The sequence below is a fragment of the Mus caroli genome, unplaced genomic scaffold (assembly GCF_978045245.1).
Source record: "Mus caroli unplaced genomic scaffold, Mus_caroli_1 scaffold_14, whole genome shotgun sequence".
Taxonomy (NCBI): Eukaryota; Metazoa; Chordata; class Mammalia; order Rodentia; family Muridae; genus Mus; species Mus caroli.
The window spans coordinates 111355772-111376462 of NW_028227269.1; the positions used below are offsets into that span (position 1 = coordinate 111355772).

Consider the following 20691-nt stretch of genomic DNA (forward strand, 5'->3'; position numbering starts at 1 on the left):
AGACAGAAGGGCAGACAGTGTGGGACACCATGTGGAGTCACATAGAGCAATGTGGGATGGCTCAGGGAATGGAGGAAATGGTGTGTGGGACAGAGTGGGGACAGCAAAGTAATGTCCTACTACATCTGGGGAAGAGTGAGAGGATATTTTGGGGTCAGCACAGACATCACAGCAGAGGATGGGAGACAGTGCTAACCTTGAAGAGTGTGACAGAGGCGCTATAGCACACGCTGAGCAGGAAGAGGCTGATGAAGATGGTGATGGTCGTCCAGAGCCCGTCCAGCTCCCCATCCTGGGCCTCAGCACAGATATCATCCAGGTCTAGCCCTGAACAGAGAGGACAGTCAGTGTTTGTCCCAACATGGTTGGTGCTGGGAGAGATTGCCTGTGAGGCAGACATGTCTGCATGGAGTCAGAGGAGAGAGCTCCAGCCTGACTCAGCCAGCAGACCCTCCCTGGGGCCTGCTTTCCTTCCTTTCCCTCTGGGACATAAGTCTCAGCTTCCCACCTGACTCCAAAATGCCTTTGGTGGACCTCAAAGTGACCTGGATAGTGCAAGGGCCCTCTATGCTTTTCTCATCTTTCATTCCTTCAACATAGGAGAAGGTAGAGGGTCAGCAGGGCCTGTAACCCAGGTCAACAGTGGCTATACAGCTGGACTGACCCTTTGCTGTCCTTCAGTCATCAGCAGAGCCTGTTGCTGGTCTTGCCTGATCTTGGGAACATCCCAGTGTGAAATGATTCAGATCATTATGGCTATGGTTTGCATAATTCAAGTAGGTATGAAGCATGGCCCATCCACATCAATTTCGGCAGGGATGAAGCCTGTGATCATGCAGGTCAGACTGACCTCTTTCTTAGTCATCTCTTCTGCAGGTAGAGGCAAGACATATACCTGGTGAATGTGGCTTCTGAGGACTTGTGTTAAACATACAATGCAGTGGGCGCAGAAGAGGAAAGGTGTGTCTGATTGTGATGGCAGAAACGTGGACATTGAATTTTTGGCCGAGTGTATGGTGATACATTGCTGGATGTAGGTGCTGTGCAGGGCACACAGGCGGGGTCCCCGTGCGTTAAATGTGTGTGTGCACATGTGTATGAGGATACATGTGCTATATGGATTGGATGGTGTTCAGCAGGCTAATTTGAATGGGTCAGGATTCAGCATGAGTGTGGCTATCTAATAGTCCCTCCCTTGGGGCAGCAAGAGCCATGTGCTTCAGCCCCACATGGCACAGGCAGGAGTGAGCCATCTGTATGGGTATGCAGACCTCATCTGTGAAAAGCTGCCTGAGTTGAGTGTATGGATGTTAAGGGCCTCTGGAATATCCCTGGCCATGTGTGCCTCTACAATAGACTTAGAGAAACCCTTAGGTAAAGAAGTGGGGCCTGGGGAGAGGAACAGCCTGGGGGAGGTGGGTTTGTATCCTTCTCCATTTGAGGTGTCCTAGGATTATCTCTATGTCTGGCAGCTGCTGGTTCATGGGAAGTAAAGGAAAGACACTGCCTAAAGCTAAGTTCCACTCTTCAGGCCATGATGACTCATGAGCTCTGAGTCCTGCAGTGCAGAAACCTAAAGACAAGGCTGTCCTCCAAACCTGGCCAGAACTATCAGCCCGTGAGCTATGCTCTATACCTTGGAAAGAACCAGGACAGTTTTACATGGTCCCAGGCTTTGCTGGGTGCTTTATTTATACAAGGGAAGCATGGAGATGGGTGCCAGTGTCTCTTAGGACCTGAGAACTTTCTGCGTGCTGAGCTCATTTACCCAGAGACCGGGAGATTGTCTTAGTCGTGTGGTGATTGTGCAGACCCTCGTGGACCACTGAGCAGGCGAAAAGACTTCCTTGTTCCCAACTGCTCTTTTGCACCCTGAGCTTGCTGTACATGAAGTAAGAACCATCAGAGTCCAGGACTGGTTCAGTGTTCTTGTAGTTCAGCTCATTATGCCCATTGCTGGTCCACTCCACAGCAATTTCGGCAGGGATGAAGCCTGTGATCATGCAGGTCAGACTGACCTGCTTCTTAGTCATCTCTTCTGCTGGAGGAGGCAAGACATATACCTGTGGAGCTCTGACTGGCCCTGTGAGGGTAGAAGCATACACAGAGGTCATGGCTGAAGCAGAAGTCTGTCCACACAGACCTTTATCGTTATGCCCATCCCAGCCCCCATGCAGTCAGGCTGCAGCTCTCACCTTTGGGTTTTGAGATTTTTCCCTCAACGGGCGCTGGGAGGGCTTTGTTGTTGACCTTGCATTTGAACTCCTTGCCACTCATCCAGTCCTGGTGCTGGATGGGGAGGGCACTGACCACCCGGATAGTACTGTTGTACTCCTCTCTCTGGGTTTGTGTCTGAGCTGTGTGTACTTCCACGTTGCCCACAAACCAGCTGACCTGGACATCTGGGTCATCCTCGCTCACATCCACCACCACACACGTGACCTTGGGGGTCAGGGAGATCATGAGTACATCCTTGATCTTGGGAGGGAAGATGAAGACGGATGGTCCACCCAAGAGGTCAGGAGCTGATGAGGAGAGATGGAAATGGATCTGTACATGGCTTTTACTTCAGTTCAGGGATGTTTACAGCACTTACCATTCTCCTGGGAGTGGAGCTCTGGTCTAGTGACTTACCTGGGCATTTGTGACACTCTTTGCATGGAGGACAGGGGTTGGGTGTTATGGACACGCTGGGCTCTGCAGAGAGAAGGTTGAGGGTTACTTGAGTTGAAGGAGAAAAGGCACCAAACCAGGGCTTGGAGACTTTGTCCCTGGGTATGGGCTTAGGTCAGGATGATCCTGGAAATGACCAGGACATCTATCCTAGAGGATCATGACCTTGAGGGAAGGTGGTCATAGTTAGAAGTTTCTAAGAGGGAGTCCGAGTCAGTATCTCCTTCTCTTCTGGGCTAAGTTCCCTTTCCTGGTGATGGCTGCTGATCCTGGCTGGTCTAGCTAGGCTAATGCCTTAGACTAATCACTTGTGAACCTCTACTCCCCTGGTTTTCCTCACCAATTTTCTTGTCCACCTTGGTGCTGCTTGCCGGGTGGGCCACATTGCAGGTGATGGTCTGGCTGGGCCAGGTGCTCGAGGTTACAGTCACTGAGCTGCTGAGGGTGTAGAGGCCAGACTGCAGGAGAGCTGGGAAGGTGTGCACACCACTGGAGAGGGATCCAGAGTTCCAAGTCACGGTCACTGGCTCAGGGAAGTAGCCCTTGACCAGGCATCCCAGGGTCACCGAGGAGCCAGTTGTTACTCCACACACAGGGGCCAGTGGATAGACCGATGGGGGTGTTGTTTTGGCTGCAAGAAAGGAGGATGTGTGAGGTTTTCTGATATCTGTGGCCTCATAAATTTGGAGAGGCTCTGGTCTTAGCTTGGCTGTAAAGACTGTGTCTTTTTCAGTTGCTTTGAGACAGGCAGTGCCAGCAGCTTCCTTCACTTGATGCTCTAACATGCCCTTATTTTTTCGTGTATTTTATTTTCTATGTATGAATTTGTGTATAATGTGTGTTCCAGATGTCTATTCTGGTAGAAGGGAGCACTGAATACCCGGAAAGTGGCTTTTCTTACAGATAGCAGTAAGATGCCATTTGGTTGTTGGCAATGGAATCCGGGTCCTCTGGAATTGCAGCTATTGTTTTTAACCACTGAGCAGTCTCTCCAGCCCCATGAAACCTGATCATTCATTGATGAAGATCTACAGAAACACCTTCTACCGTTATGCAAGGTCTTTTTCCTAAATCTCTATTCTAGGTTCTACTATGACTTTAGTTCTCTTTGGACCTTAGTCCCTGCTTCCTAAGGATCACCAACAACCCCCTACCTACACCTTCTGTTTGTGGGCAGCCTTTGTGCCTTGACCTATCTGGCTACTATCTGGTACTTGTGCTAAGCAGCTCAGTCTCCTGATGAGAATCTGATAATCTCAACCACCTTCCTCCTCCTTCCTCATTCTTTACATTGCCCAGAGTCCTCTTTGATAGTGCTAATGTTGCCAGGACCCAGAAAAGTCTCTTTGTCGTACTCTAGCTCTGGAAATAGGTATGTGTGCTGCATTCCTCAGGAAGACATCTTGTCCTCCATCCCTGTTGACATGAGTTAATTCTCTTTTAATCATAATAACACACTTTTTCTCATTTGTATGGAAATTCATACTGAACAATGAGTTCTGGGTTGCAAAAGAGTATTAGTTTGTCAAGTATTTTCCTTGCATCTGCTTTCATTGAAGTAAATTAACACCAATGCTCAATTCATTCTCACTCCAGGTCCTTTCTGCTTTTTCCACCTCTCCTGTACAGTACCTATCACCATCCCCTGCTCAAACTCTGAGAGTTACCCCACCTCTCTTCTGTGGGTCAACTCAGGCTACTTCATGCTCTCATAGGAGGTTTCACCTCCTGCCTTACGTTTCCATAATGTTTGAGGAACCGAGCTAGGGCCTCTGATAATAAAACTTTAACTCAGAGGATGTCAGTGCCAGAGTCTTTTCCTGCCTCTGTTTCTGCTGAATCAGACAACTCTCCTGGCCCCCCCGAGGACTCTCTGTAGCCAAGCTGTTCTTCTGCCTGAGTTCCAGGAGAGCCCGGAGTCCTTTCCCATCCCTTTCCCTTCTCTTCCTGTTGTCTCTTCCTTACCCAGCTGAGACACAACTGCTCTGTCAGCCTGAGCCCCCACAGGCCTCTGCCATGAAGTGTGTAAGGGAGGACCCTTGTCACTTCCTGGGTCCACAGGAAGTTCTCCTCTGTGGAGAGGTCCTGAGCAGAGTTTTTCACTCTTCTTCACCCTCTGAGATGAGCCCCTAGATCCTGTGGATCTCACACTCTCCTGATCTCCCATGCTCCCAGCTCTGGAAGCTTTCCACAAGCTCCATTTTGCTAGTTTTCCTGTGCTGGTCTCATTAGCTAACAGGTGTTTAGTCCTTTCCCCACAATCAGAGGAGCCAGCTGCATTAGCTGCCTCCAAGAGCTCTTGGTTTTCATATCCTTCTGTCCCTCTCAGCTTGAAGTCAGGGTAGTTAGTGGGACAACTTGCCCACTAAGTTGTACTGCTTGCCAGCCATTCAGTCTCATCCCTGTTTCTCACACCCTGTTGTCTACAGCTGCCCCATTCTGGATGGTTTTCTACCCTCTTCCCTGGCTGCTGCATTGTCCTGGAGGGTGGCTTGGAATCCTTTTACCACCTCTCCTTCCCCTGTGCTTTTGATTAATGTCTGGCCTGAGCTCCCAGACATCCCTGTTGGGGCTCCCTCCTGGGGTTTTACTGGATGCCCATTAATCCCATCTTTCCTACTCTCTTACAGATGCTTCATTCCTTTTATCTTTACCTGTTCCTGCTCCCCTGCAGATTCTCAACACTGTCCCCTAAGTTTCTAGAGTTTCTGGGGACCCCATGTGCCCCTCTCCTCTCAAACCTCTGAACCAAGCTGTGTGGCTTGGTTCTCTACAGGCTAACAAGTCTCCAACCTCTATTGAGCTGCTTGGCCTGTTTCCTTGCCCCCTGCCCCCATAACAACCCCAGATCTTCAGTGACTCCTTGGGTGTGTCTATCATACTCCTCTCTTCTCCAGATCTCCTGTAGCTATATTGTCTTTTGTCCCACAACTCCACTAGCTCCACTTCCCCTGTCATTGCTCAGCTTGTTCTCCAGAGCTCTAGGTCTTCTCTGTGTTCTACCACTCCCACCTGTCCCAGAGACCTTGCCACTGCTCTGTCCTCTATCCTCCTGCAGCTGCTCTGGGACCCTAACTCTGATACTTACTACACCCTCTGTAAATGCTCAGCCTTCTGCTCACTCTTATTCTCAGGGTTATCCTGGTTCTTGAGCTCTCCTGTTTTCTTCGACCTTCCCCAGACTCTGTTAGGTCCTCAGTCATTCCTGGCATCTCTGTCTGCACCAGATCTCCTGTAGGTGCTTGACTTTGCTCCATAGCAGCACTAGTCCTTGTTCTCTGTAAGCTACCTGCCCTGTTTCCCCTGATACAGACTTGCCCAAGTTCTCCTATAGGTGCTCAGGATAACACCTCCCTTCCCATAAACCCCAGCATTTCTGTAGCTGTTTTCCCTCATGTCATAGACCCTCACCTTCCCCAGTCCTTCCATAGGTCCTTGGATTGGTCCCTCATATTCCCACTTTCTATAACTTGTCCATAGCATCTGTTTCAGCTCTGCTTTAGCTCCTCATTATACTTTCTTATACTTCAAAGTTTTCCCATGGCTGCAGTTCTGTCCTCTCATATTTCCACATGACCCAGCTCCCCCATACCTGGTAAATATAGCTTCCCACATCACTACTTTCCTTAAATTTTTCATAGTTGTTGGGCCTGGTTCCTCACACCTCACCTGTCCCAGTTGGACCATAGATTTTCTCCATGATCACCTACTTTCCACAGTTCCACCAGAGCTACCGTTTCTGGTCCATTTCACTCCCATTTATCCCAGATCCCCATAGCTGCACATCTGGTCCCTTATAATCCTACCAGCCTCAGTTATGTAATCCTATCAGCCTCTGGTTCCTTACTCTCATATTTGCCCCTGTTGCCCATAATTACTAGGTTTTATCCCATAGAACCATGCTTATACAGGCTTTCCACACCTGATAGACTAGTCCTTCACACCCCATCCTGCCCCAGTTCCTCCATAGCTGCTAGGACTGGTTCCCTTACATTCTTACCATCCTCAGCTTCAGCATAGCTTTCAGGAGTGATGCCCATAATCCTCCTTTCCTCATCTGTCCCATAGCTGCTAGGAGCATTTACTCTCTTTCTTACCATATCCACCTCCCCCACAATTGCTAGGACTTTGTACTACTATCTCCAGCTCCTCTGTAGCTGCAAACATTATTTTCCCCATTCCTACCATCACCAGCTACCCCATAGCTGCTAGGGCTGGTTGCCCACTTCCTACTATCCCGAGCTCCCTAATAGCTTTTTTTTTTTTTTTTTTTTTTTTTTTTTTTGGTTTTTTGATACAGGGTTTCTCTTTATAGCTCTGGCTGTCCTGGAGCTCACTTTGTAGACCAGGCTGGCCTCCAACTCAGAAATCCGCCTGCCTCTGCCTCCCGAGTGCTGGGATTAAAGGCGTGCGCCACCACGCCCGGCACTCCCTAATAGCTTTTAGGCCTTGGCCTCACACTCCTACCATCCTCAGCTCCCCCATAGCTTCCAGGAGTGATCTCCACATTCCTACCATCCCCAGCTGCCCCATGACTTCTAGGACTGGTCCCTAACACTCCCACCTACCACAGCTCCACCATAGCTGCAAGGTCTGGCTCCTAACACTCAGACCTGCATCAGTTCCTTTCTAACTTCTAGGTCTGGTTCCCAATTCCTACCATCCCCTACTCTCCACATATGTGCTATTTCTGGTCCCCCACATTCCTGACATCATCAACTCCCATGAGCTTCTAGCACTGGCCCCCCACATTCCTCTCATCCCCAGACCCCCTTTAGCTGCTCTGATTTGTCCCCTAGTCCCTGGGGTAGCTCTGAGGTCCAGACTCTGACAACTGCCACAGTATCTTTACAGAGGCTCAGCTTGCCTTCCCAACTCCTTTCTGTTCCAGAACTCCTGTAAACCTTTTTTTTTTGGTCCCTGGAGAGTGTCCTGGTCCCCTGTTAACCACACCTGCCTAGGCCCTTGGCCCCTGTGTAGCTCCTTTGTTTGTTTTGCCTACCTCCACCAGCCCAGCTTATTTAGATCTGTTTGGCTTGGTCTTCCCATGTACCACCAGCCCCAGATTCCACTTAGCTGCTCTCCCAGGGTTTCTGAGCTTTTGGAGGTATTATGTCTCTGACTACTAAGCCCTCATTAGGTCACCTCCACCTGTACTGCCTGTTCCTCACCCACAGCTGTACTGCCTGGTCCCAACCAAGAGCTGTACTGCCAGGTCACTACCCATAGCTCTACTGTCTGTTCCCTACCCAAAGCTGCACTGCCTGGTCCCTACCCACAGCTGTACTGCCTGGTCCCTACCAAAGGCTGTACTGCCTGATACCCAACCAGAGCTGTACTACCTGGTCCCCACCCACAGCTGTACTGCCTGCTCCCCACCCAGAGCTGGTCTGCCTGGTCCCTACTCACAGCTGTACGGCCTGTTCCCTACACAGAACTATACTGCCTGTTCCCCATCCAGAGCTGTATTGCCTGGTCCATAACCACAGCTTTACTGCCTGTTCCCCACCTAGAGCTGTACTGCCTGTTCCCCACCCAGAGCTGTACTGCCTGGTCCCCACCTAGAGCTGTATTGCCTGGTCCACACCCAGAGCTTTACTGCCTGGTCCTAGCCACAACTGTACTGCCTGGTCCCCACCCACAGTTGTACTGCCTGGTCCTACTCACAACTGTACTGCATGTTTGTTCCCTACCCAGAGTTGTACTCCCTGTTCCCTACCCACATGTACTGCCTAGTCCCCACCCACAGCTATACTGCCTGGTCCCAACCAAGAGCTGGAATGCCTGGTCACTACCCATAGCTCTACTGTCTGTTCCCTACACAGAGCTGCCTTGCCTGTTCCCTACCCAAAGCTGCACTGCCTGGTCCCTACCCACAGCTGTACTGCCTCGTCCCTACCCACATTGTACTGCCTGGTCCCCACCCACAGGTGTACTGCCTGGTCCCTACCCAAGGCAGTATTGCCTGATACCCAACCAGAGCTGTACTACCTGGTCCCCACCCACAGCTGTAACTGCCTGGTCCCTACCCAAGGCAGTACTGCCTGATACCCAACCAGAGCTGTACTACCTGGTCCTCACCCACAGATATATTGCCTGAACCCCACCCAGAGCTTGTCTGCCTGGTCCCTAATCATAGCTGTACGGCCTGCTCCCTACCCAGAGCTGTACTGCCTGGTGTCTAGCCACAGCTGTACTGCCTGGTTCCCATCCAGAGCTGTACTGCCTGGTCCCTAACCACAGCTTTACTGCCTGGTCCCCACCCACAGCTGTACTGCCTGGTCCCCACCCAGAGCTGTACTGCCTGGTCCTCACCCACAGCTTTACTGCTTGGTCCCTACTCACAGCTGTACCGCATGGTCCTCACCCACAGCTGTATTGTCTGGTCCCTACCTACAGCTGTACTGCCTGTTCACTACCCACAGCTGTACTGCCTGGTGTCTATCCAGAGCTGTACTGCCTGTTCCCTTCGCAGAGCTGGACTGCCTAGTCCCTACTCAGACCTGTACTGCCTGGTCCCTACCCAGAGCAATACTGCCTGTTCCCTACCCAAAGCTGCACTGCATGGTCCCTACCCACAGCTCTACTGCCTCATCCCTACCCACAGATGTACTGCCTGGGCACTAGCCACAGCTGTACTGCCTGGTCCCCACCCAGAGCTGTACTGCCTGGTCCCTACCCACAGCTGTACTGCCTGGTCCCCAACCAGAGCTGTACTGCCTGGTCTCTATCCAGAGCTGTACTGCCTGGTCTCTATCCAGAGCTGTACTGCCTGTTCCCTACCCAGAGCTCTACTGCCTGTTTCCTACCCAAAGCTGCACTGAATGGTCCCTACCCACAGCTCTACTGCCTCATCCCTACCCACAGCTGTACTGCCAGGGCACTACCCACAGCTGTACTGCCTGGTCCCCACCCAGAACTGTACTGCCTGGTTCCCACTCAGAGCTGTACTGCCTGGCCCCTACCCAGAGCTGTACTGCCTGGTCACCTCCTACACTTGTACTACCCATTCCCTACCGAGAGCTGTATGCCTGGTCCCCACCTACAGCTGTACTGCCTTTTCCTCATCTGTATTTGTATGCCTCTTCCCCATCACAAATGTACTGTGGGTCCCCAACTGCATTGTACTGCCTGGTCCACACCCATATCTCTAGTGCATGATCCATACTTGTATTGGTACTGCTGGAATCATACCTGCATCGGTACTGCCTGGTCCCCAGAGTTCCACAGGTGGTAGCCTTTCTCTTGAGATATTTACCTTCTTTCAGCTTCATTCCTGGAATCCACTATCCAATGCTGTTCTTGAAGTCTGAGCTCCAGGTCATCAACTCTTACTTTAGCTCCTCAGGTAGGTACATCAGCCTTTGCCGATGAACCCTCCCCATCCCCTCTTTACCTATTCTCTCAATCCTGTAGGCCTCTGCCCTACCCTTTCTACACTGGATTTTCCTTCCTTTGCTGCCTCAGCTGTCCTTTGTCCACCAGTCTGCTGGCCAGGCCAGACCCTCAGCTTTCTGGGTCTCTCCCCTGAACTCCTTGAGGCTTACTCTGGTTGTCTGTAGATGTGCGCAGCTTACTGGTCCGTTCTTCTGTGTGTGGGAACTCTGGAGTCTTCCTGCTTGACCCCAGGCTGCAGGTAGGCACCTTTTCTCTGCAACAGACAGGCCCTTTTTGGGGGGCTGATCTGTCAACTCCTTCCCTTCCTCCTGTGATCTTCCATCTGTTAGGTCTGGAAAGGCCCCCTGCTCTCCCTAGGCTGTGGCTCTCTCCATTTTCTCAGCTGAGCACACTCACATGTGGAGCCACGTGAAGAAGATTGCTGCTATTTTTGCTTGGTCACTGTGCTTCTAACAGCCCAGCTCTGAGCTCTGCCTCATCCTTCCAGGATTTACAGTCCTTGCCCCAGAGGTGTGAAGATCACACTTCTCCCAACCCAGTACCTACTAAGAACAGGATTGAAACTGGGTGACACGGGACGCTTCCTGAGGTTCCTCTTTCTTCTGTTGGTTTCAGTGTTTGGGGTAGGGGAGAGCAGGGGGAGTCCACACATGGTCTAGGTTACCTCTTGTAGGGGTGGGCGAGGGAGGTGGTTCTCTTGAGACCCATAGAGAAGATGTGAAGCCTAGTTGTCTCAACCCAGTGTTCCTGGGTTGCCTGTGGCTGAGTGCCTATGTCTACTCTCCTGATCACCTCAATGGAGGAGGCTTTCTCTCAGTCTGAACTATAACCCAGCTTAGGTACCAACCTCTGCCATTCTCTCTCCAACCAGTGCTATCTCTGTAGACCCCAGAAGTGTCTCTGGCTCAAGGAGGAAAGTGAAGTCTGGAGTGAGAGTGCAGAGTGGAGAAGGCAGGTGTTGAGGGGAAAGTGCTCCAGCTTCTGACAGTGCCACCAAACAGTGGATCATATGGTTGCAGAGAGAAGGTGGGCAAGGATCCAGAAGTGGTTCTTTGCTAAACTAAGAGAGGCTATGAGTAGGGAGGGTCTCTGATGGGTGGATTTACTTGGATTTCATTTCTAGGGTCACATTCCACAATTCTAATCCTGGGGTCTTATATGATAGGTAACAGTGGGAACACTCAGTGTAGTCAACCATATATATTGGAATAATAGTACTCATTGATACCAGATCAGATGGTGGCAGGGCTTGGTGGGGTACAGGGTAAGGAAGGGGGGTTAAAGCAAGGTCCTGGGAGCCTGAGAAGGGGCTATGTTTGGAAGGTTTAGAGAGTGGCCAGGTTCATGAAGAGTAGGGGTTCAACCAATCCTAGAGGACCCAGGGCTGCATGGAGGAAAGGGCTTCTCTAGGCTGGGCAGTTTGTTCACATCCCCCACTTTGCAGCCAGAACCATGGCCCTGTCCATCTAGTCTCTGGTTCCCATGGCCACCTGGCTGTTTGGTCAAAGATCACTTCCCTGAGCCAGTAACTATATCATGGAAGTCTGGAGCTTTGTGCAGTGGTGCGAGCAAGTTAACATTTTTCTTTTTGTTCAAGCTGTACTACTTCAGGAGGTCAGTAATTATGTCTGGCAGCTTCTGTACTAGGCAGGCTAGTATGTGCAATGAGACTCAAGATAGACAGTACCAGGTAGTACCTGAATGGAGAAGAAAATTGATGAGTGTAAGTTCAGCAGCGGAATGGTCAGCTGGAGGTCATGCTTATGTCATTTTCTCCCCTAGATCAACGGTCTTGAAGAGATGTGCCCAGCGAGGACACCTAAGGTCACAGCACTGGGTTCTTCCTGTCAAACCTTTCTTATGACCAACTTCAAACCCCATCTGCTAACCTCAGTTCTGCATGAACCCCACAGGTCAGTATGGACCTTTCCCATCATCTATTGGTCAGTGCAGCCATTCAAGAGAAATAATTAAGCCTCTGTCAGTAGAATTGATCTGGAGTGCTGGGTCTCTGCTATACCAGAGGCCTTGCCTGATCCTCTAAGGATCCCCAACCAGGCCTTAGATCTTCACCCTTTGTCAGATATGGGCAGTGTCTCTGTACCCTGGCTTCATCTCTGGTACTGCTTCCTCTCTTATGTGTCCATCACTGTCAGTGTGCTTTCAATGCTGACTGCTGGGATTGGAGGGCAAAGGGCTCTTGCCTCAGGAGAGCCAGATGAATGGATAAACAAACCAGTATAAGACTGAATGAGTGGACCAGAGTGGTGGTTTAGGAGGTAAGGATGCCGAAGTTCCACATCTAGGACTCACATGTGGAGGAGAGACTTTACTCTTGCAAGTCCTTTGATGGCTCTGTGTTCTGTGGCATGTGCTCTCCCACCAACACACACACTCAAATACACATGCACCCTTACACAAAGAAACACCTGAAATAGTGAGTAGACAAAAGACCATGCTGGGGAGCGAATGTTTCTCAGGATCTGCAGGATCACTACAGATCCTGGATGACACCTTCCCAAAGACTGCCTACCTCAGCCTCCTGAGAAAGTCTTCCTGGAAGGATTGTGGCCCATGGGCATTATGGCAAGATTTCCTTCTGGGAACCTGAGAGTGGTGTGTGAATATGTGTGTGTGGTGTGTGATGTGTATGAGTGTGTGTATTGTGTTGGCTTTATGTTGAGTGTGTCCATGTATGATTCTCTCTCTCTCTTGTTCTCTCTCTCTCGTTCTCTCTCTCTCTCTCTCTCTGTGTTGTGAGAGTGGGTACGATGTGTGTGATTGTGGGTGTGTATTTTGTGTGTGTATGTGGTGTCTTTCTGTGTGTATGTGTGTGGCATGTGTGAGTGTATGAGTGTTGTGTTTATGTTGAATGTGTTTATGTGTGGTTGTGTGCATGCACATGTCATGGTGCACATATGGAGGACAGCTTTTGGGAATCAATTTACTTTCCCCTCTACCATATGGGTCCTGGTGATCAAATTCAGCTCCTGGATTTTCAGTGCACCTGGGTTTCGCCATCACCGTTTCATAACCCACTGAAGTACTCCACACAGAGTGCCTTTTCCTGCTGAGCCGTTTGTGCAGTAGCTTTCTTTCTTGTTAGGGAATCTCACAATACTTTTAATGTATAAAACCAATCCCTGTTCCCTCTCCTCCATTCCCTCTTCTTCCCCACTGGATTTCTTCCCTAACATCATGGGTCACTGGGGAGTGGGCACGTGCTCACCCCTCTCTCTGTTTGTCACTGTGGAGGGACCAGCTACCCCAGGTTCCTGCTTTCCCTTCCCACGGGGATAGACCCTAAGCTTAACCTGCGGTTGAGGAAAACTGCTCTTGTCAGGAGACTTTATCACTGCCACAGAAACAAAGGCAAGACTCTTGCTGTGCCAGACTGTGCACTTGAACTCTGAGACAAAACCAACATTTCCTCTTATCAGAGCAAGAAAACAGTCCCAGGCCTAAATGATCTCTAAATTCATGAGCTCTGTCCTTCCTTCACTGCTTTGCAGGGAGGGATGTCTGGTTGCACACTGAGCAGAGGTTTTCTGAGGATTAAATAGCTTTTCTCAGATAGGGCAGCTGTCCTCTTTGTAGGCTACACTCCACTGTCCTAACTCCCAGTTGTGTGTCCTAAGTGCCCAGCTTTGTAGCACCTGCTCAGTACACTTGACCAAAGTCCAGGCTCCATGCAGCTGTCTGTGCATGAGCTATGAATACCTCCAGGGTCCATCTCCCTATGGCTTCTCCAGCAGCAACACCACTCACAGGAATCTGCTGTGCCTCAGTTCTAGGTAGAGCAGGTCTTTCCCAACACCAGAGGCTGCAATGGCACTGGCTAGTTAAGATTCTGCCTCTCCCTTCTCCCCCTCCCTCTTGGCTATGCTGACAGGATCTTCTCTTGGCCAGTTCCAGCCCAGTTTTATTCCCTCATATAGCCACCAGTCGAGCATATATAGACTTGAACAGTCTCTAATAGTCAAGGATATACCTTAAGACATTTAAATTCCATCTGAGAACTCACTGCCCAGCTAGCACCTGGCTCCTGCTTTAGGTCTTTGCTTAGGAGGCCTTAGATTGTGAACCTTAGCTTTCCATTGATGCTAACACTCCTACATTCCAGAAGTATTGTTCTGGGCCTCTCTACAGTGCTATCTTAGGCTATGGATCCCAAGTCTTCTGATCTACACGAGAAGACAGAATCCAACCCTGGTAAGACACAGACAGACCCAGCAGAGCAGAGACACTTGACAGCCCCTGTATAATCTTTCTCTAGAGTATTTCTTCTCTTTCTTATTTCTTCACTTTCCATAGCAATGTTGTTATTGTAAGGTAGTGCAAGAGGATCATAGTGAACGATCTTCTCTATAGCAAGGAATATAACTTCTCTATAGCTGCCTTTGAACCTTGTCCTCTGCTCTGATCATCCTGGAATAATTATCTGCTCTGTTCTGACAGCTTTAAAACTTTCTAGACAGCCATGGCCTGTACAAAGTGAGCTAGCTCCTGAATGATTCACCCCCACATCTCACCCTTACCTACCTAGTAGAGCTTTGGAGGAGACTTGGGACAGAGCTGATGCTGGGTGGGTGAGACCTTGCCATGTGGGCATGGGGGGGGATAGGCATTCTATGTACAAAGGACAGGAATCTTTGTAGTTCACAGGGCAAGCTAATGTGGACTAAATTCTGTTTCTAGAAGACTCACCAATTGACATTTAAGCCACCAGGATGTCAGACTGAGCCTGCCTTTGTAGACAGGATCATAAACTGGTAAGTTATAATGAGGGCCAGGGTGCACCCAGTCCAGCCTGACTGTGTACTTATGAGAAGAGATCAGGACGCAGACACATATAGATGGAGAGCCTGTGAGGAGTCATGGGGGAGAAGGCACCTACCAGGTAAGAAAATCATGGCTGAGAATCCAACCTGTCAGTGCCTGATCTGGAATGTCTCTAAACATGGCTTGAGACAATAAGTATCTCTTATGGAGGTAGATGGATCCATGTTTTTTGTGTAATCTGTAGCAGCCCAAGATCAGTGAGAGCCACTTGCTTCTCAACTGGCATGGGAGGCTTTGCCTGGCTTGCCTGGAGTCCACCGTGGTCATCAGCTCTGCTCCACAGCCTGCCCATGGCATCAGGACAGCCTCCAGCTGGGAAAAACCTTTCTGTGTGGATGAGGTGCCTTAGCCTTTTGTGGCTCTGTCAGGGATGGAACCTTGGTGTGAGGGGCCCACTGAGGGAGCTCTCCGAAATCAGGATCAGGAGGCAGGAAGAGGGGTGTATATGGCTCTAGTCTGTTTATTTCCCCCTGTTTCTGGGTGTTAGGACTGATCCACACAGAAGGATCACCATGAGATACAGAATATTAAAGGAATCTTTTATTGTTTCAAATTCCAAAAGAACAGCATGCATGAGTGTGCACCCGCGTGTGCCTGCACGCAGGCACGCAAACACACATACACACAAAGAGACACTGAGCGAGATATATAGATAGATAGATAGATAGTGAGAGAGAGAGAGAGAGAGAGAGAGAGAGAGAGAGAGAGAGAGAGATCACTTTAAGACATTCATGACCTCTAGAAAAAAACACAGCTGTTAAGTGTCCAAGTTCTCTAAGCATTTCCTATCAGACCCATTAAAGCAAAAGCAAGTGCATGCTCTTTCTTTCTGTCTGGAGACTCTGGCTTCTTATTGTCCTAAGCAGGTAGAAGAGGAAAGGATACAGGGTTACTTTCCATTAGTTAAAATCACCCTGGTATTCTAGATCTGTCCACCTAGATGTCCATTGTAACTGATGTTTTCTGTTGTAAGTGGTCCAGTCTGGACACCGGGCCTTCAGAGCAGACCTGTGGCACCATGGTTTTCTTCTATCTGTTCACATCTCTCCCCCATTGCTCCTCTCCCCCCCCCCCCCATTTTTTTGAGCCCAACCAGAATCTTCTCATCAGAGCCCTCACCTGGTTCTTTTCCTGCCTGATTACCTAGCCAGTACTCAGTGGTGTATACACTTGTCCCTGCTAGAGCTTTGTGAGGCTACACAAAGCAGTCCTTCTGCCTCTGGAGGTGGCAGTGGCCTTGTCTTGAGGTTCTGTGGACAACAGTGTCTGTGGATTGGATTCTGCATCTGAGAAACCAGCATCTTGAGTGGGTAGCAGGAAGAGAAGACTGCATCTTCTTCAGAGGGCTCATCCCACCACTTTGAGGATCACAGGTCCTTTCCTCAGCCCAGGGTTCACTGAAGTACCAGGAAGGAAGCTGTCCAAGCATAGCTGGTGCAAAGGATACCAGAGTGATCTTTGGGCTATTGTGACCCTGGTCTTCCTAGCAGATGTCTCCATTCAAGGATCTGAAAACATTGCCCTTTCTGGGAAGATTCATTTCAGATGAAAATGTGAGGTCCCGGCCAACTCCAGGGCTGATGTCCTTGCAGCAGAACTCAGGCAACCTGGATTCCCAGCTCGTTTTAGGCAAACGTTCTGAGATCTCAGATCCCCTAGTGCTGGTTTGGAAGGAGATGGTTATTTTGGCGCTGATCAGTTAGTTATCTGGCAACTGCCGTGGAAGTGTTTAGGTCTGGGGTAAAGCCTGCTGTGCATGTGGTCCTCCAAAGGGGAGACCATGGAGAGTTCTGGATCAGAGAGTCATAAGGCTAGAGTGTGTCCTCCCTGTTAGGCTGCACAGTAGGATGGATGGGCCTCTGCGGGGCTTAGGAAGCTCTTCTGATCCCAGAGGAAGTGGCCTAGGCTCCCTGCCCAATCATGTTTCTGTAGTCAGGGGAGATTTTCTGCTTCAGCTCCACCACTGAGGAGAAGATCCACTTTACCTGTGGGGAAGAAGTGAGAGTCAGAGACCACACCCATGCTCAGACCCTCCAATCCTGTGGGAAAGACAGAGGCCGGTCTCTCCTTCAATTCCCTTCATACAGGTAGGAGACTGGGTATGGGAAGTGGTAAGAGTGGAGATATTGTGGGAGTTGAGGTGGAGATGGTATGAGGATAGCTCACAGAGTACCTTGGGCCATGGTGAGGCTGAGGGGGATATCAAGGGGATTGTGTGTTAGACACCATGAACCTCATGAAGGCTAGTGTGGACACAAGGAGGTTTGGTCTTATAAGACAGTATCAGGATCACGCAGGACAGCCAGAAAGACAGAAGGGCAGACAGTGTGGGACACCATGTGGAGTCACATAGAGCAATGTGGGATGGCTCAGGGAATGGTGGAAATGGTGTGTGGGACAGAGTGGGGACAGCAAAGTAACGTCCTACTACATCAGGGGAGGAGTGAGAGGACATTTTGTGGTCAGTGTAGCCATCACAGCAGAGGGTGGGAGACAATGCCAACCTTGAAGAGTGTGACAGAGGCGCTGTAGCACACGCTGAGCAGGAAGAGGCTGATGAAGATGGTGATGGTCGTCCAGAGCCCGTCCAGCTCCCCATCCTGGGCCTCAGCACAGATATCATCCAGGTCTAGCCCTGAACAGAGAGGACAGTCAGTGTTTGTCCCAACATGGTTGGTGCTGGGAGAGATTGCCTGTGAGGCAGACATGTCTGCATGGAGTCAGAGGAGAGAGCTCCAGCCTGACTGGGACTGCAGACCCTCCCTGGGGCCTGCTTTCCTTCCTTTCCCTCTAGGACATCAGTCTCAGCTTGCCACCTGACTCCAATAATGCCTTGGGTAGACCTCAGAGTGACCTGGATTATTTAAGGGCCCTCTATGCTTGTCTCGTCTTTCATCCCTTCAGTGCAGGAGAAGGTGGAGGGTCAGCAGGGCCTGTGACCCAGGTCAATAGTGGCTATACAGCTGGACTGACCCTTTGCTGTCCTTCAGTCATCAGCAGAGCCTGTTGCTGGTCTTGCCTGATCTTGGGAACATCCCAGTGTGAAATGATTCAAACCATTTTGTCTATGGTTTGCATAATTCATGTGGGGTTGAAGCATGACCCTGAGGTACCAGAGATGGATCTGGCTTCAGAGGATTTGTTTTGAGAGGATAATGGAGTGTCCTCAGAAGAGGAAAGGTGTGTCTGATTGTGATGGCAGAAACGTGGGCATTGAATTTTTGGCCGAGTGTATGGTGATACATTGCTGGATGTAGGTGCTGTGCAGGGCACACAGGCGGGGTCCCAGTGCGTTAAATGTGTGTGTGCACATGTGTATGAGGATACATGTGCTATATGGATTGGATGGTGTTCAGCAGGCTAATTTGAATGGGTCAGGATTCAGCATGAGTGTGGCTATCTAATAGTCCCTCCCTTGGGGCATCAAGAGCCATGTGCCTCAGCCCCAAGTGGCACAGGCAGGAGTGAGCCATCTGTATGGGTGTGCAGACCTCATCTGTGAAAAGCTGCCTGAGTTGAGTGTATGGATGCTAAGGGCCTCTGGAATATCCCTGGCCATGTGTGCCTCTACAATAGACTCAGAGAAACCCTTAGGTAAAGAAGTGGGGCCTGGGGAGAGGAACAGCCTGAGGGAGGTGGGTTTGTGTGCTTCTCCATTTGAGGTTTCCTAGGATTATCTCTATGTCTGGCAGCTGCTGGTTCATGGGAAGTAAAGGAAAGGCACTGCCTAAAGCTAAGTTCCACTCTTCAGGCCAAGATGACTCATGAGCTCTGAGTCCTGCAGTGCAGAAACCTAAAGACAAGGCTGTCCTCCAACCCTGGCCAGAACTATCAGCCCGTGAGCTATGCTCTATACCTTGGAAAGAACCAGGACAGTTTTACATGGTCCCAGGCTTTGCTGGGTGCTTTATTTATACAAGGGATGCATGGATATGGGTGCCAGTGTTTCTTAGGACCTGAGAGCTTTGTGGGTGCTGAGCTCATTTACCCGGAGACCGGGAGATGGTCTTTTTCAGGTAGTAATTGTGCAGACCCTCGTGTCTCACGTTGCATGAGAAGGAATTTGTTTTCTCCCACTTGCTTGTTTTCATATCGAGCTTGCTGTATATGAAGTAAGAACCGTCATAGTCCAGGACTGGTGCGGTGTCTTTGTAGTTCTCCTCTGTATGCCCATTGCTGGTCCACTCCACACTGATGTCTTCAGGGCTGAAGCCCACGGCCAGGCAAGTCAGACTGACATCTTTCCTGGACAACTGCTCTGCTGGTGGTGGCAAGATGTATACTTGTGGAGCTCTGACTAGCCCTGTGGGGTTAGAAACATACATAGAGGTCATGGCTGAAGTGGAAGGCTGTCCACATAAACATTTATTCTTATGCCCATCCCAGCCCCCATGCAGTTGTCCTGCAGGTCCCACCTTTAATTTTTGAGATGGTTCTCTCGATGGGTGCTGGGAGGTCTTTGTTGTTGACCTTGCATTTGAACTCCTTGCCACTCATCCAGTCTTGGTGCTGGATGGGGAGGGCACTGACCACCCGGATAGTACTGTTGTACTCCTCTTTATGGGTTTGTGTCTGAGCTGTGTGTACTTCCACATTGTTCACGAACCAGCTGATCTGGACATCTGGGTCATCCTCGCTCACATCCACCACCACACATGTGACCTTGGGTGTCAGGGAGATCATGAGTACATCCTTGATCTTGGGAGGGAAGATGAAGACGGATGGTCCACCCTCGAGGTTAGGAGCTGATGAGGAGAGATGGAAATGGATTTGTACATGGCTTATCCTCTAGTACAGGGATGTTTACAGCACTTACCATTCTCCTGGGAGTGGAGCTCTGGTCTAGTGACTTACCTGGGCATTTGTGACACTCCTTGCATGGAGGACAGGTCTTGTTTGGTGAATTGGGCCCTCTGGTCTCTGCAGAGAGAAGGCTGGATGTTATTGGTTTTTGAAGGAGAGAAGCACTAAACCAGAGAGAGGAAAGTTTGTCCCTGGGTATGGGCTTAGGCCAGGATGATCCTGGAAATGACAAGCACACCTATCCCAGAGGATCATGTCCTTGAGTGTAGGTGGTCATAGCTAGATGTTCCCAGGTGGGAGGCAGAGACAGTATCTCCCTCTTCTCTGGGCTAAGGTCCCCTCCTTGGTGATGGCTCCCAGCCTGGCTCGTTTAGATAGGCTAATGCCTTAGCCTCAACTCTGGTGAATCCCCCCTCCCCTGAATGTCCTCTCACCAAGTTTTTTGTCCACCGTGGTGCTGCTGGCTGGGTGAGCAACGGTGCAGGTGACGGTCTGGCTGGGCCAGATGCTGGAGGGGACAGTCACTGAGCTGCTCATAGTGTAGAGTCCAGACTGCAGGAGAGCTGGGAAGGTGTGCACACCGCTGGACAGGGATCCAGAGTTCCAGGTCAAGGTCACTGGCTCAGGGAAGTAGCCCTTGACCAGGCATCCCAGAGTCACGGAGGAACCAGTTGTATCTCCACACGCAGGGGCCAGTGGATAGACCGATGGGGGTGTTGTTTTGGCTGCAAGAGAGGAGAATGTGTGAGCTTTTTTCTTATCAGTGGCCTCGGATATTTGGAGAGGCTCTGGTCTTAGCTTTGCTCTAAGAACCGTGTCTTCTACAATTGATCTGAGGCAAGCAGTGTCAGCAATTTCCACCTCCAGAGCTTGCACTGTGACCTTAATTTTCCATGTTTTTTTTTTTTAATTTTCGATGTATGAATTTGTGTGTTATGTGTGTGCCCGATGGCTGTGCTGGTAGAAAGGAGCGTT

At 50.2% G+C, this 20691-nt stretch overlaps 3 gene segments (V, D, J or C); all 3 read right to left on the reverse strand.

Moving 5' to 3' along the window:
* The window catches only part of LOC110306601 (Ig alpha chain C region-like), a 176134-nt gene that overhangs the window by 43763 nt on the left and 111680 nt on the right, over positions 1-20691 (reverse strand).
* On the reverse strand, positions 1674-10779 carry LOC110306604 (Ig gamma-2A chain C region secreted form-like). The segment is given in 6 exon segments: positions 1674-2083; positions 2196-2525; positions 2635-2697; positions 3014-3304; positions 10221-10393; positions 10736-10779. Coding segments are annotated over 6 exon segments (1224 nt in total).
* LOC110306478 (immunoglobulin heavy constant gamma 2B-like) overlaps positions 16047-20691 on the reverse strand; it is a 295444-nt gene continuing 290799 nt past the window's right edge. The window contains 6 exon segments of the C gene segment in view: positions 16047-16898; positions 17418-17548; positions 18902-19216; positions 19329-19658; positions 19768-19833; positions 20151-20441. Coding sequence covers positions 16815-16898; positions 17418-17548; positions 18902-19216; positions 19329-19658; positions 19768-19833; positions 20151-20441 — 1217 coding nt within the window.